Below are 16,797 nucleotides of genomic sequence, written 5' to 3' on the forward strand. Positions count from 1 at the left end.
ATAGAAGCGTTAAACACCCATCTCAAATTTAACATCCTTCATCACACGCACGCGTGAGTTCTGACGTACTGCTCCCCTCTTGAACATTTCATTCAGGGATCCTCCCTAGTACAGCCGCAGATCGACAGGACAAGCAGATGCGCTGTTAGCGGAGCTACCCGATAACGATGAGTGATATTTCAAGATAATTAACACAATAATATATCAATAGGTAGGTGACGTGATCTGCGTTGTTTTACCTGAGTAATGTAAAGATGGCGAGAGTGCTCAACAACTTGCTCCTGTTTACAGTCAGACTCACGCTAAAGATCCGAGTTTTAGGGTATTGGTCGTTGATATACGGTTATTGTGCTCTCTGCACTGCCGTAGCGCTGCTGAAACTTTGGTGGAGCATCATTTTAAGGCCGACAGCCACCTTTCAGTGGGGAATTCGCGAAACTCCCCCTGCTTGCTTGAATGACACGTCCTTGGGAACCCACTGTTACGTTAGAATAAAGGTATGGCACAATTTACATTGCACGTGAGAGGGAGCCCATTTGAGATTGGGAAATAGCCTTTTGTGTGCGTGAGAGGTCTGTTTAGGTAATTCCGTATGTATGTAGTGTGCTTGTAGAATTGAAATCAATTCGAATAGTCCTGCAGGGTACGTGCAAATCGTGGGGCATCTGTTTTATTTGGGGGGAATTTCAGCGAAACGCCATATGCAGATATATTTGCCGTGTAGGCTTCTGTTATTATTCCAATCTACTGTCTCTGTATATGCGCTCAAGCCTCAGAGGTAGGTAGTGCTGAACGGACAATCCGCAGCAGCAATAGTAGTTCGAGACAAATGTCACGATTTTATACGAATACCAAGATTAAAGGTGCTATAAACTGTAGATTCACATTTAATTTGTATTTTTCGTCTAAATGTTTATTTAGCAACACATTATCTCTTATAGGATTCACATAGCACGAACGCATGCTCACAATAACAATGTGGCAGTTCAGTTGTAAGAATAATCCCCTATATTGTTAAGTAACCTGTGTGGTTAAACTTTGTGCCAGAAAGTAGCTATATTTGGCCAGAAAACGCTTGATCTAGACAATGTTATTAAAACAGAAATTAGATAAAGTAGGTAGTCCATGCATATTATCCACACTTTACTCAACTGATAGACCCATTCTACATACCATTGCAACATGAATTCACAATAATTTAAATAGAATTGGCTATAAATGTTAGTGACAGATTGATTTCATAATATAAAGAATGCATCATACTGGAATGACCAGACAGAAGGCAGGCCAGGGCTGAGTTTATGGGATGGCCCTGCTCTCTCCCTGTTCTATCCCTGCTTTACAGCGCCGTAAAGCACACAGCATTGTTGGAGGATGAGAGTTTTATGTCACAGAGAGCACTACGTCCCAAATGGCATCATATTCCCTGTAGTGCACTACTTTCGACCAGAGCCCATAGTCGTGCACTATATAGGGAATAGCGTGTCATTTGGGACACAACCAGAGACCAGCAGACAGTAAGAGCCCACGTGATAGTGATCAGGGAAGTGTTGACATATAACAGTGTGTCCCTGGTGACTGACTGATCTGTCTTCCGTCTCCGTCTTTATTCTCAGGAGTCTGGTCTGAGGTTTCACTATGTCGCTGCTGGAGAGAGAGGGAAACCGCTCATGCTGTTTTTGCATGGCTTCCCAGAGTTCTGGTAAGACATCTAGACTACACAGTGCGTCTGCATATTATACACACATAAAGGGCTGGTGTTTCAACCCGGACACAGATTAAGCCTAGTTCTGGACTGAAAGGCACTTTCAATTGAAATTCTCAATTTATTTTGCTTTTTAGTCGAGGACTAGGCTTAATCTGTGTCCAGGAAACAGGCCCATAGAGACTCAAATAATGTATTGGTATTGCCTGGCCAGTTAATTTTTTTTTTGTGTATGTGTTTTTATGCTGAGAAAGCATTTTGGAAAGAAGCTCCTTTGCAAACTAACTAACCAGGACCCCCATGAAACACTGACCCCGGGCCTCCCGAGTGGAGCAGCAGTTTAAGACAGTGCGAGAGGTGTCACTACAGATCCGGGTACGATCCCGGGCTGTGTCGCAGATGACTGCGACTAGGAGACCCATGTCCCAGCGGGTGCACAATTGGCCCAGCGTCGTCCAGGTTAGGGGAGGGTTTGGCCGGCTGGGATGTCCTTGTCCCATTGGGCTCCTGCGAATCCTTGTGGCGGCCAGGCGCATGCATGCTGACTTCGGTCGCCAGCTGTACTGTGTTTCTTCCAACACATTGGTGCAGCTGGCTTCCAGCTTCAGCGAACACTGTGTCAAGAATCAGTGCGACTTGGCGGGGTCGTGTTTCGGAGGACGCACGGCTCTCGACCTTCGCCTCTCCTGAGTCCTTACTGGAGTTGCAGCGATGGGACAAGACTGTAACTACCAATTGGATATCACAAAAAAAGTGGTAATAATAATAATACCAACAACAAGAAAAACCACCAATCCCATAACTACTGTATCGATGCCACACAACAGTACTGTATCATGTAACCAACGCTCTGCTGTACATTACTTCTGCATCAAAAGACCATATCTCAGTTGGGGTCTTCATACTATGTGATTCTTCAATTACAACATTCCTATTAGACTTTATTGCTTATTAGGATAGCTAAGGCTCTAAAGTTCCTTGTTACTCTTTCCACCATGTTTCATAAAAAATTATATGGAGTGTAGTCGTGAGGTCGACCTCTGGAATGGGGCTAAATTAAGAGGTTGTCAAGTGCTGTAAGCTAGTCCATATCTCAGGGAACTCACGGAGCAGCAGAAAGGACAGGACCGAGCTTAATTAACGGTCTTCTTCGGTCTATTCCGCCTCACTGCCCATCTACTGCACAGGAATCCATGATGAACTCTGAATGTGTCCCACATGGCACCCTATTCCGTATATAGTGCACTACTTTTGACCAGAGCCATATGGGTTCTGGTCAAAAGTAGTGCATTTATAGAATTAGTGTGCCATTTGGGACGTAGCTTCTCTCTGCCGTGCTGGCTGGACAGACAGACTCTCTTCCACTTACGACTTTCTTCTCTCACTTAATTCAGTGTTTAAAAAGTGCTAAACTCAAGTTTCCCTTATCCCTCAGACTAGAGAGGGGCTTTTTGTGTGGGTGATTGGGGTGCAAGGTGGAGCGCAAGGCTGTGAAGGAACTGGAAGTGCCTGTGTTATTTTAAACCTCATCTATATTCTAAGATGTGGGGTTTCTCTGCTCCAGAACTATGTCCCAAATGGCACCGGTTTTCCCTGTAGTGCATTACCTTTGACCAGGGCCCAGCTCTTATCCTGACTCAATAGATCAACAGAACCCCAGTCAGGCCTTGTGCTCCTCCTCTGTGGGGATTTAAGCCTTGAGGAGCCTCAGCCTCCAGTCCACAGCAGATAGATCCACAGCAGACAAGATCTTCAATTAGAGAGCTTTTGCTCTCCACTATGATGATTGAGCGGATTAGAATTGGGGAAAAGAACATTCATATTAAAAATCACAGCAAGAAAAGGACCCGGTCTTTCAAAGATAATTAGTAAAAATCCATATAACTTCACAGATCTTCATTATAAAGGGTTTAAACACTGTTTCCCAAGCTTGTTCAATGACCTATAAACAATTAATGAACATGCACCTGTGGAACAGTAGTTCAGACACCAACAGCTTACAGACCGTAGACAATTAAGGTCACAGTTCTGAAAACTTTGGACGCTAAAGAGGCCTATCTACTCACTCTGAAAAATACCAAAAGAAATATGCCCAGTATCCCTGCTCATCTGCATGAACGTGCCTTAGGCATTCTGCAAGGATGCATGGGGACTGCAGATGTGGCCAGGGCAATAAATTGTAATGTCATTACTGTGAGATGCCTAAGACAGCGCCACAGGGAGACAGGATGGACAGTTGATTGTCCTCTCAGTGACAGACCACATGTAACAACACCTGCACAGGATCAGTACATCTGAACATCACACCTGCGGGACAGGTATAGGATGGCAACAACTGCCCGAGTTACACCAGGAACGCGCAATCCCTCCATCAGTGCTCAGACTGTCCGCAATAGGCTGAGAGAGGCTGGACTGAGGGCTTGTAGGCCTGTTGTAAGGCAGGCCCTCACCAGACATCACTACCAACAACATCACCTATGGACACAAACCCACCGTCACTGGACCAGACAGGATTGGCAAAAGTGCTCTTCACTGACGAGTAGCGGTTTTGTCTCACCAGGGGTGATAGACGATAAACGCGAATCCGACTAAGAAATGAGCGTTACATCATGGCCTGACTCCGGAGTGGGATTGAATAGGAGGTGGAGGGTCTGTCTTGGTCTGCGGCAGTGTGTCAGAGCATCATCAGACTGAGCTTGTTGTCATTGCAGGCAATCTCAACGCTGTGTGTTACAGGGAAGACATCCTCCTCCCTCATGTGGTACCCTTCCTGCAGGCTCATCCTGACATGACCCTCCAGCATGACAATGACACCAGCCATACTGCTCGTTCGGTGCGTGATTTCCTGCAAGACAGGAATGTCAATTTTCTGCCATGGTCATCGAAGAGCCCGGATCCCATTGAGCACGTCTGGGACCTGTTGGATCGGAGAGTGAGGGCTAGGGCCATTCCCCCCAGAAATGTCCGGGAAGTTGCAGGTGCCTTGAGAGAGTGGGGTAACATCTCACAGCAAGAACCGGCAAATCTGGTGCAGTCCATGAGGAGGAGATTCACTGCAGTACTTAATGCAGCTGGTGGCCACACCAGATATTGACTGTTACTTTTGATTTTGACTACTCCCCTTTGTTCAGGGACACATTATTCCAGTTCTACTAGTCACATGTCTGTGGAACCTGTTCAGTTTATGTCTCAGTTGTTTAATCTGTCATGTTCATACAAATATTTACGCAGTTGACAGTGAGAGGATGTTTCTTTTTTTGCTGAGTTTACAAAGGTGACCTTCACTCCGTTTGGAAGGGAAGAAGGGAAGCCGAGTGCCAGTAGAAATAATACAGTTTAAGATACAGCAACTTTGTAGGTATATTCAAGAGAGAAACACACAGCGTTTTTATAGAAGAATATATGCATATGTAGAAGTTTGTGGTTATTTAGCAGTGTGCACTATGCTGAATGTCCTCTTCTGATTGCCGTAGTGGAGATGGGGTTTAATAATGAAGTACTGTCTTGTGTGTGACTTTCTCCTCTCACTAAGACTAAGATGGTTCTTGTGTGTCTCTCTCTCTCTCTGTCCACCTGCCCCCAGGTTTTCCTGGCGCCACCAGCTGCGTGAGTTTAAGAGTGAGTTCCGTGTGGTGGCCATTGACATGCGAGGTTATGGGGAGTCCGACTTGCCGTCATCCACAGAGAGCTACCGCTTTGATTACCTGGTCACAGACGTCAAGGACATTGTCGAATACCTAGGTAAGAGTGGACAACCACATCTTTTGTCTGTGTTTTATATCCATGTTTATGTAGATTATGCAGAAATACACATGTAGACAGATGTACAGTGGGGCAAAAAAGTATTTAGTCACCCACAAATTGTGCAAGTTCTCCCACTTAAAAAGAAGTGAGAGGCCTGTAATTTTCATCAAAGGTACACTTCAACTATGACAGACAAAATGAGAAGAAAAAAATCCAGAAAATCACATTGTAAGATGTTTTATGAATTTATTTGCAAATTATGGTAGAAAATAAGTATTTGGTCACCTACAAACAAGCAAGATTTCTGGCTCTCACAGACCTGTAACTTCTTCTTTAAGAGGCTCCTCTGTCCTCCACTTGTTACCTGTATTAATGGCACCTGTTTGAACTTATCAGTATAAAAGACACCTGTCGACAACCTCAAACAGTCACACTCCAAACTCCACTATGACCAAGACCAAAGAGCTGTCAAAGGACATCAGAAACAGAATTGTAGACCTGCACCAGGCTGGGAAGACTGAATCTGCAATAGGTAAGCAGCTTGGTTTGAAGAAATCAACTGTGGGAGCAATTATTAGGAAATGGAAGACATACAAGACCACTGATAATCTCCCTCGATCTGGGGCTCCACGCAAGATCTCACCCCTTGGGGTCAAAATGATCACAAGAACGGTGATCAAAAATCCCAGAACCACACGGGGGGACCTAGTGAATGACCTGCAGAGAGCTGGGACCAAAGTAACAAAGCCTACCATCAGTAACACACTACGCCGCCAGGGACTCAAATCCTGCAGTGCCAGACGTGTCCCCCCTGCTTAAGCCAGTACATGTCCAGGCCCGTCTGAAGTTTGCTAGAGAGCATTTGAATGGTCCAGAAGAAGATTGGGAGAATGTCAGATGAAACCAAAATATAACTTTTTGGTAGAAACTGAACTCGTCGTGTTTGGAGGACAAAGAATTCTGAGTTACATCCAAAGAACACCATACCTACTGTGAAGCATGGGGGTGGAAACATCATGCTTTGGGGCTGTTTTTCTGCAAAGGGACCAGGACGACTGATCCGGGTCAAGGAAAGAATGAATGGGGCCATGTATCGTGAGATTTTGAGAGAGAACCTCCTTCCATCAGCAAGGGCATTGAAGATGAAACATGGCTGGGTCTTTCAGCATGACAATGATCCCAAACACACCGCCCGGGCAACGAAGGAGTGGCTTCGTAAGAAGCATTTCAAGGTCCTGGAGTGGCCTAGCCAGTCTCCAGATCTCAACCCCATAGAAAATCTTTGGAGGGAGTTGAAAGTCTGTGTTGCCCAGCAACAGCCCCAAACATCACTGCTCTAGAGGAGATCTGCATGGAGGAATGGGCCAAAGTACCAGCAACAGTGTGTGAAAACCTTGTGAAGACTTACAGAAAACGTTTGACCTCTGTCATTGCCAACAAAGGGTATATAACAAAGTATTGAGATAAACTTTTGTTATTGACCAAATACTTATTTTCCACCATAATTTGCAAATAAATTCATTAAAAATCCTAGAATGTGATTTTCTGGATTTTTTTTCTCATTTTGTCTGTCATAGTTGAAGTGTACCTATGATGAAAATTACAGGCCTCATCTTTTTAACTGGGAGAACTTGCACAATTGGTGGCTGACTAAATACTTTTTGCCCCACTGTATATATGATGGAAGTTGAAACAAATCATGCCCACTCTGATTCAGGGATAGACACTTTAGGGACCATGACTACCCATATTATGAAATATCACTCCATGGGAACAAAGAGAAAGGGTGACACAGCCTGGTGTCCTGAGCTGAGTCAAAGTTAAACTTGTTTCTCCTTGTAATACTGTGTGGACTGAACAGCCTGTGAACACCCTGTGGGCCTACAACACAGCAGGACATGACAGGCTTACTCTGACTCATGGTGACTGACCATGGGTCGTCGTGCTGATACACACTAACTACAGAGCCCCCAGCCTGGCAGCAGGCTGGCAGCAGGCAGCACGGAGCACGCTCCCTATCACTCAGTGAAACAGGAAGCATCCACTCAGACCTGGGGTCATCTGTGTCTGTGTAACACCAGTATCCCTCACCTTGTCAGACTGATATTTCAAATAGCAGTACAACTGACAATTATTTTCTTTGCAGGCAAAATATTGACCTTTTTTAAACAAACAAGATGAGCTGTGGTCATATTATATTCATTATGCCAGACTTCTGCCCGAAACCTCCTCTGTCGCACTTGTACACCAGACTGGCTCAGTTGTTCCCTATAAGCTGACCCAAGAAGATAACTAATAAGCTGAATAATCAGGCATCACATTGTTCACATTGCACACTGTAAGAGCATTGTTCTACTTCAGGAGATACTGTATCTTGGCAAGGAGACTCAACTCCAAGAAGGTGAATGAATGGGGCAGAACAAATATAAACACACACACACACTCAGACTTTACTCCATCTCTCCTCAGGTTACAACAGATGTCACCTGGTCGGCCATGATTGGGGAGGAACCATCGCCTGGCTGTTCGCCATCCACTACCCCGAGATGGTCACCAAACTCATCGTCCTAAACTGCCCCCATCCATCTGTCTTCAGTGGTATGTCCTAATGTCCTTAACTGCCCCCATCCATCTGTCTTCAGTGGTATGTCCTAAACTGCCCCCATCCATCTGTCTTCAGTGGTATGTCCTAAACTGCCCCCCTCCATCTGTCTTCAGTGGTATGTCCTAATTTCCTAAACTGCCCCCCTCCATCTGTCTTCAGTGGTACCTCCTAAACTGCCCCCATCCATCTGTCTTCAGTGGTATGTCCTAAACTGCCCCCATCCATCTGTCTTCGGTGGTATGTCCTAAACTGCCCCCATCCATCTGTCTTCAGTGGTACCTCCTAAACTGCCCCCATCCATCTGTCTTCGGTGGTATGTCCTAAACTGCCCCCATCCATCTGTCTTCGGTGGTACGTCCTAACTTCCCTCTGTTTTCAAGTTTCAGTTTTGCAAAGTAAATTAGTTTAGCATAAAATGACAGGGACTACATTGGTGAGTACACTGTGGACTGAATACACCAATCGACTAGTCCCTGGAACGTCATTGTCCTGAACTGCCCCCATCCCTCTGTGTTAACTGGTACGTCATCACCATCACCATCCTTAGATGAACAACAGATGAAACAGCCTACTGTACGTCACAAATATACAATTATTAAATCAATCGGATGTGAGAGAAGCCGCCTCTTCCTCCTTGTGCTAATTAGAGATTACCATCTTTAATTGTGAGGTATTATTACCCCCATGCAGTGTTTGCTGCATCCATCTGGTAGTTCCTCAGTCTCCTTCATTGAGGGGAAGATGGAGGAGGTAATTATACAGTAGTGCTTTAATATGGAGCTGGAGCAGCTGGCTAGAAATGAGAGGAGAGGATAGAGGGGAGGTCACTGGCAGACATCCACAGCCTCTCTCTCCCTAGAAACTACGTTGGATTCGTCTCTTGCTTAACATCCATACTTGCATGCAACTTAGAATACATGCCCAAAACATTTATTAATTTTAAGTGGTATGCAAGTGTTTATTTTGGAACTTTCTCTAATCCTCTTTTTTTGTCTTATTTTTCTCTTTTCCCTCTCACCCGCTCCTCTTTTCTCTCATATCCTCTTCTGCCCTCCTGTCTCTCCCTCTCTCCTTTCTCCTCTTTTCTTTCCTCTGTTCTCTCCTACCCTCCTCTCTCCTATCCTCTCCCTCTCTCCTCTCCTGCCCTCTTCTCCCTCTCCTCTTTTCTCTTCTGTTCTCTCCCCTCCCTCCCTCCCTCCCTCCCTCCCTCCTCTCCTGCCCTTCTCTCCCTCTCCTCTTTTCTCTCCTGTTCTCCCCTGTCTTTTTCTTCTCTCCTCTCCTGCCCTCCACTCTCCCTCTGTCTCCTCTCCTTTTTCCTCCATATTTCTAGATTATGCCCTGCGTCATCCCAGTCAGCTGCTCAAGTCCAGCTACTACTTCTTCTTCCAGCTGTCTCGCTTCCCAGAGCTCATGCTCTCCATCAATGATTTCAAGGTGAAGCATGTCGCATGTGTTTGAGTGACCTCAAGGTGAAAAATACAGAACTGCTCCAGGCAACAGGAAGTTGCCTTTGTGTATGTCGAAGGGGAGGGGATTCTTGTTGTGATGGTTGTGCCTCAAAGAGTCTGTGTATGGTGATAATTTATAGACACAACCGCCATGGCATTTATAGAGCCTCATGCATCCTGTATTACTGTGACAGTCACATAAGCGACCTTGTCTGTGTGTGCCATCCAGCTCAAATCACACCTTGAGCACATCCGGAAACACACACACACACTCACCCAGTGTCCTTCTGTCCCCTCTGTACTGTAGGCACTGAAAGGTCTGTTCACCAGCCGTAGTACAGGGATTGGGAGGAAGGGTCGATGGCTCACTGCAGAGGACATGGAGGCCTATCTCTACGCCTTCTCCCAGCCAGGGGCCCTCACCGGGGCCCTCAACTACTACAGGAATGTCTTCAGGTTAAGATTATGAACCAATGAAATTCTTAATTAGTGAGCTCTGTATTTGGTCTCCTGTGGGAATCCCTACTTATGCATGACATGCCCATTGAACATATCGAAGCTGACCACCATTGTTGTGTACCCTCATTTGAGATACGGTATTACTTCAAGCGCCTTATTATAATGTGAATCATTAGCGCCCTCTTGTGTTGTAAATGCTGTTTTGATGAAAGTGTACTACTACAGTACATTCAAAAATAAGTTCCTCTTATGAAAACTCAGTGGTTGTGTAATACGTACAGAGGTCTTGGAATCAGACTACATGATGAGAAATAATTGGGCTTTAGAATAATGTATTCTGTTAGTTTTTGTGTGTGTTGTTTGTCTTTGACAAGTTGACTCCTATAATGAATAAGAGAAAGCCTGGAAGATTCCGTGTTGATGCAATGTCATCTCTGGCACACTGTCATTCTCGGTGTCTCTCTTGTTCTTTTTCTCTCGTCCTCTCTTGTTCTCTCTCTCTCTCACTCACCCAGCATCAGAGAGTACATGTGTTTTTCACATGTGAACTGTACATGCATGACTGACTCCACCATCTGCTCTTCTTCCTTAAGCAGCCAGCCAGTGTCTATCAGAACAGAACAGCATATTTTATTCTGCTCAAAATTATATAATATGAATGTCACTGACACATTATCAATTAGCGTGAGAAACATATTCTATAAATCTATTATTCAATTAGCCTCTCCATAAGTTTACAATACAGGTAACATACATGGATACCATGTGAATGCTAGACATCAAGTCTGCATTAAACCAGTTTTCTGGTTCTCAGATGCGTTGCTTTTTAATGTGGAAAATTCAAATTTTCAATGTATTTCCATAATTGACTGAGTAGAAATGGAATTGACCCCAAACCATTTCAGATCTGATCATGCTTTCTCCACAGGTAACATGGATAGCACATGAAAATATTAAACTTGTCTACATCATGATGAAACGCGAGTGTTTGCTGTAACCAGTTTCATATAAGCAACCCATCTCAGATCTGTATAGCACATCATATGATTGAGTTTAACCAGTTTTAAGCAACTCATCTCAGGTCTGTTATTAATATTCTCTCCACAGTTCCCTCCCACTCAGCCAGAATGATGTCAAGTCCCCGGTGTTGTTGTTGTGGGGTGAGAGAGATGCCTTCCTGGAGCAGGAAATGGCTGAGGCGTGCCGTGTCTACATCAGGAATCACTTCCGACTCAACATCATCTCCGGGGCCAGCCACTGGCTACAGCAGGACCAGCCTGACATCGTCAACACACTCATATGGACCTTCCTCAAAGAGGGAGAGGGCCGCAAAACCTACAGGAACTGAATCTAGCTAGGTCTATATCCCAAATGGCACAATTTCTTCCTATACAGTGACCTACTTCTGACCAGAGCCCTACGGGTCCTGGTCAAAAGCAGTGCACTATATAGAGAAGAGGGTGCCATTTGGGACACACACTAAAACAGGGCCTCCTCCCTCCTTCACTCCCTCCGTCCCCACCAGCCACCCCTACCATAGAACGGGGCCTTTTCCCTCCTTCACTCCCTCCCTCCGTCCCCACCAGCCACCCCTACCACTAGAAGCCTGGAATATTCCTGTGAAAAACCAACCAATATAATGACAATGCAATCATTCTTTAAATCTTTGCACATTTCAGATATTTTTTTTAATGTCAAAAGAAAGTGAAAAAGAAAAAAAGCACATTTTATTGAGAGGACACTGAGTAGTACAGTAGTATGTTTGACACATTCAGTACTCTTTTGCACATGACATCCGCCTTAAAGTTTGTAGGTTACAACATTACAAATGTGTGGCAAAATCTCGTTGTGAGTTTGTATTGTGTGGTGCCTTTTAATGTAATGTTGTATAATGTTTTGCGGCGTTGTAAAGTTGTGCCATGTCTTCTGAGGTTGAGCTGTGGCGTTTGTCTGCTATATGTGTCACTGGATTGCTCCTCACTATTTTGGACACAATCCTTTGGGATCCCTCTTGTCCCACACCCTTGTCTTTGTCCCAAATGGCACCCTGTTCCCTATTTAGTGCACTGCTTTTGAAAAGTAGTGCACTTTACAGGGAATAGGGTGTCATTTGGGACGTAACCACAGACCCTCTCTATCAGGTAGCGTTGTCTTATGGAAAATATTGTTATTTTTGTATTTTTTTTATTATTTACTCAGATATTTGAGAATTCCTGTATAGAACAACAGTGATGGTTCAATATTGTACACTTTTTTGAATCTCTTCCTACACACTGCATTTTGAAATCCACTGAGCCAGGTCTGCACCATTTTGATTTTTTTAAGCAAATAAACTATAATGTGAAGCCTGGGGAGCCATTGTCAACCTTTTTAACTGACCTACTGAATAGACTATTGACTGTATGGATGACAGACACAACGTGACAATTTGCATGCCTGCTGTGTCACAGAACCAGCCCTGTCATTATATCAGAAGATGCCAATCCCTCTAGTTTAAAATAGTTTACTGTGTTTTATTTATTTGTTTGGAGAAATCAAATGCAATATGAGCATGTACTACACAAATCCAATTTATTCATATAGCCCTTCAAACATCAGCTGACATCTCAAAGTGCTGTACAGAAACCCAGCCTAAAACCCCACACAGCAAGCAATGCAAGTGTTGAAGCCCGGTGGCTAGGAAAAACTCCCTCGAAAGGCCAAACCTAGGAAGAAACTTAGGCAGTCCTCTTCTGGCTGTGCCGGGTGGAGATTATAACAGAACATGGCCAAGATGTTCAAATATTAAAAAATGACTATCATGGTCAAATAATAATAATCACAGGTAGAACAGTTGCAACTGGAGCAGCAGCATGGCCAGGTGGACTGGGAACAACAAGGAGTCATCATGCCAGGTAGTCCTGAGGCATGGTCCTACGAGAGAATTAGAGAGAGCACACTTAAATTCACACAGGACACCGGATAAGACAGGAGAAGTACTCCAGATATAACAAACTGACCCTAGCCCCCCGACACATAAAATACTGCAGCATAAATACTGGAGGCTGAGAAAGGAGGGGTCAGGAGACACTGTGGCCCCACCCGATGATACCCCCTGGACAGGGCCAAACAGGAAGGATATAACCCCACCCACTTTGCCAAAGCACATCCCCCACACTACGAAAGGGATATCTTCAACCACCAACTTACCATTCTGAGACAAGGCCGAGTATAGCCCACAAAGATCTCCGCCACGGCACATTTATTTCCCATTTATGTTCATGCATTTATGGTAAAAGTACATTTTCCCTATGTCACCTGGCTCAGCAATCATGTTCATTGCAAAGAAATTCAATTGAAATGGTATTCAAATATTGGTCTTGTTCAACATTGAAGCCGACAGTGTAGGCAACTGCTGACTGACTGATTGATCTATTTATCCATGATACATTACGGATTTTAATCTCTCGAAAACAGCCATTTGACACGTTAGAGCGGATAAATTTGTTCAAATTCCAAAGTGTGTTGCCTTATGGGGATAACAATTGTCCGACTTGCGACTGCATGAACTGTACAAACGTCATGAGGTTTTGACTGCAGTTGCTCTTTACCAATTTCATCCTGCAACCATCGCCTGCATTGTGGGAGGCTCAATTGTCACCCAATCATAAGGGTGTTTTATTTGACCCACGTGAACGTGACCAAAGACATGACTGACTTTGCACAATTCATGTATACAGTGAACAAATTAATGGGCGCGTTTGAGTGGTAATGCGAAAGTAGTCGACTGTAGACGGAAGTTGACAAGTCAATTCGGGGGAAGTACATATGCACCGATAGCAAGTCAGACAACTTCTGCTGTTTCTAGAAAATGCGACAAAGGCAGACATGGCATTTGCCTTTGTTATTGCCGATGAAGTGGGCGCTATCGAAATTCCACTTCTCATACACGAAGCCCAACATGATCAACATGGTCCAAGGAATGAATATCCTGATGACAAGGACATTAGATACCAGCCCAAGTTATTTCTAACATTCAAGACTTGTTTTGTATTTTTGTTTGGTTATCTCAAAACATAACCAGGTAGTGAGTGCATAGAATGAGACATAGAATGAGACATAGAATGAGACATAGAATGAGACATATAGGTGTTTTTGCAGCATATTGAAACGCTTTGTTTGCCATTACTTCGTGCCCTTGTACCTTCCTTATTATTATGTTATTGTGCAACATGGAATTGTAACAGATGTGATTAAATGGAGTCCACAAAGGTTCTTACTGTATGGTAATTGATTGCATGTCAGCATCATTACAGCCTGTAGTGTAGGTTTATCTCTTTAATTCTCAACCTTTATGTTGCTTTTGTCAGTAAGCATGTGAAGAACATAACTTAATTTAATCACATGAAGGACAAAACACTCACTGTACAGAAATTATTTAAGCTATACAGTGGCAAGAAAAAGTATGTGAACCCTTTGGAATGATCTGGATTACTGCATGAATTGGTTATAAAATTCATTGTCTAAGATACAACAATAGACATACAGTGTGCTTAAATGAATAACACACAAATTATTGTATTTTTCTTGTCTATTTTGAATATATAATTTAAACATTCACAGTGAAGGTTGGAAAAAGTATGTGAACCCCTAGGCTAATGACTTCTCCAAAAGCTAATTGGATTCAGGAGTCAGCGAACCTGGATGGAGTCTAATCAATGAAACGAGATTGGAGATCAAACAAATGTATTTACAAAGCCCTTTTTACATCAGCTGATATCTCAAAGTGCTGTACAGAAACTGTACTGTGGGGTCAGATGTTGGTTAGAGCTGGCCTGCCCTATAAAAAACACTCACAAAATGTGAGTTTGCTATTCACAAGATACATTGCCTGACGTGAACCATGCCTCGAACAAAATAGATCTCAGAAGACCTAAGATTAAGAATAGTTGACTTGCAAAAAGCTGGAAAGGTTACAGAAGTATCTCTAAAAGCCTTGATGTCAATCAGTCCACGGTAAGACAAATTGTCTATAAATGGAGAAAGTTCAGCACTGTTGCTACTCTCCCTAGGTGTGGCCGTTCTGCAAAGATGACTGCAAGAGCACAGCGCAGAATGCTCAATGAGGTTAAAAATAATCCTACAATGTCAGCTAAAGACTTACAGAAATATGGAATATGCTAACATCTCTGTTGACGAGTCTACGACACGTAAAACACTAAATATGAATAGGGTTCATGGGAGGACACCACGGAAGAAGCCACTGCTGTCCACAAAAACATTCATAGGACACAACATTATAGTAACAACTAAATTAATACATTAGCTATGCTGTCACAAGTAGAATATTTTATTTGTCTATGTTATACATTTGGATCAAATGTAGGCCTAAGTAATTACATTGTAAGGATACAGCATTTAAGCTCTAAATAGTCATCTACCCTGAAAAGTCAACATGCATAACCAATGATAGGTGGTGACATCAACCATTTGTGAGCATGTAGTGCCTTTTGCTTCCAAAAAAACAGAAGGTCGTCTCCCACAATGCTTTGGTTCCAACTTCAAGTTGCAATTGGTGAGGTGCAACTGCAGACATTTGTATACCCATAATGCAACACACTTTGAAAAGCGATGACTGGCGTTTGTCAACATCTTGACAAAATGTGATATCTGAAGCTTCCTCTAACCAATTGATAGTGCAATGTACTATGTACAATATACAGTACCAGTAAAACATTTGGACACACCAACTCATTCAAGGGTTTTTCTTTATTTTTATTATTTTCCACATTGTAGAATAATAGTGAAGACATCAAAACTATGAAATAACACATATGGAATCATGTAGTAACCAAAAAAGTGTTAAACAAATCTAAATATATTTTTTACTTGAGATTCTTCAAAGTAGCCACCGTTTGCCTTGATGCAGCTTTGCACACTCTTGGCATTCTCTCAACCAGCTTCACCCGGAATACTTTTCCAACAATCTTGAAGGAGTTCACACATAATGCTGAGGACTTGTTGGCTGCTTTTCCTTCACTCTGTGGTCCAACTCATCCAAAACCATCTCAATTGGAATGTCAGTGGAAATGCTTTTATGCGCAAAAGTGGAAAATGTTGCCGACGGATAGGGCTTCCGTGCTTTTAGTTCTTAGGAAACTTTGCAATATTTTTTTTATGTGTTATTTCTTACATTATTAGCCCAGGAATTATTTTGTGTAATTACATACAGCCGGGAAGAACTTTTGGATGTAGAGTGGCAGTAACTTACCAGCATTACCAGCATTATGACCAGGAATATGACTTTCCCGAATCGAATCCTTAGCTCGTACCCCCCAGGGCAATTGAACTGATTCCAGAGGCTGTTCCAAAACACTGCAGACGGAAAGAGGTACTCGGAGTGGACTTTTAGTCCGACTCAGGAAGCGCGCACACCACCCACCGCTTCTGAGTATATTACTCGCTAATGTTCAGTCTCTGGATAATAATAATGTTGACGAGCTCAGGGCGAGGATTTCCTTCCAGAGAGACATCATGGGTAGTAACATGCTCTGTTTCACAGAAACATGGCTCTCTCAGGATATACTGTCTGAGACCGTACAGCCAGTTGAGTTCTCAATTCATCACACAGACTGGAATAAATATCCCTCCGGGAAGTAGAAGGAAGGGTGTGTATGTTTCATGATTAACTACTCATGGTACACAGTAATTGTGATAACATACAGGAAGTCCTTTTGTGCAACCAACCTAGAATACCTCACAATCAAATGCCGACCGTATTACCTCCCAAAATAATTCTCTATGGTTATAGTCACAGCTGTGTACAGTGCCTTGCAAAATTATTCACCCCTCTTGGC

The 16,797-nt window shown here is 43.5% G+C and overlaps 1 protein-coding gene across 1 annotated transcript; it reads left to right on the forward strand.

Moving 5' to 3' along the window:
* The first annotated feature begins 25 nt into the window (after window positions 1-25).
* On the forward strand, window positions 26-12,306 carry LOC135513065 (epoxide hydrolase 4-like). Its single transcript, XM_064935742.1, has 7 exons — window positions 26-497; window positions 1,617-1,702; window positions 5,289-5,446; window positions 7,919-8,047; window positions 9,385-9,488; window positions 9,810-9,958; window positions 11,069-12,306. The coding sequence occupies exons 1-7, from the start codon at window positions 255-257 to the stop codon at window positions 11,307-11,309; spliced, it is 1,110 nt and encodes a 369-aa protein (XP_064791814.1). The 5' UTR covers window positions 26-254; the 3' UTR covers window positions 11,310-12,306.
* The last annotated feature ends 4,491 nt before the right edge of the window (window positions 12,307-16,797 follow it).

The sequence above is a fragment of the Oncorhynchus masou genome, chromosome 24, assembly GCF_036934945.1.
Source record: "Oncorhynchus masou masou isolate Uvic2021 chromosome 24, UVic_Omas_1.1, whole genome shotgun sequence".
Lineage (NCBI taxonomy): Eukaryota > Metazoa > Chordata > Actinopteri > Salmoniformes > Salmonidae > Oncorhynchus > Oncorhynchus masou.

What these genes read in the sequence shown, in the direction of transcription:
- LOC135513065 (XM_064935742.1), top strand. Translation starts at nt 255, where the DNA reads ATGGCGAGAGTGCTCAACAACTTGCTCCTGTTTACAGTCAGACTCACG. An exon ending in ACTGTTACGTTAGAATAAAG is followed by an intron (nt 498 to 1,616) that starts GTATGGCACAAT and finishes CTTTATTCTCAG; the next exon opens with GAGTCTGGTCTGAGGTTTCA. An exon ending in TCTCCATCAATGATTTCAAG is followed by an intron (nt 9,489 to 9,809) that starts GTGAAGCATGTC and finishes TCTGTACTGTAG; the next exon opens with GCACTGAAAGGTCTGTTCAC.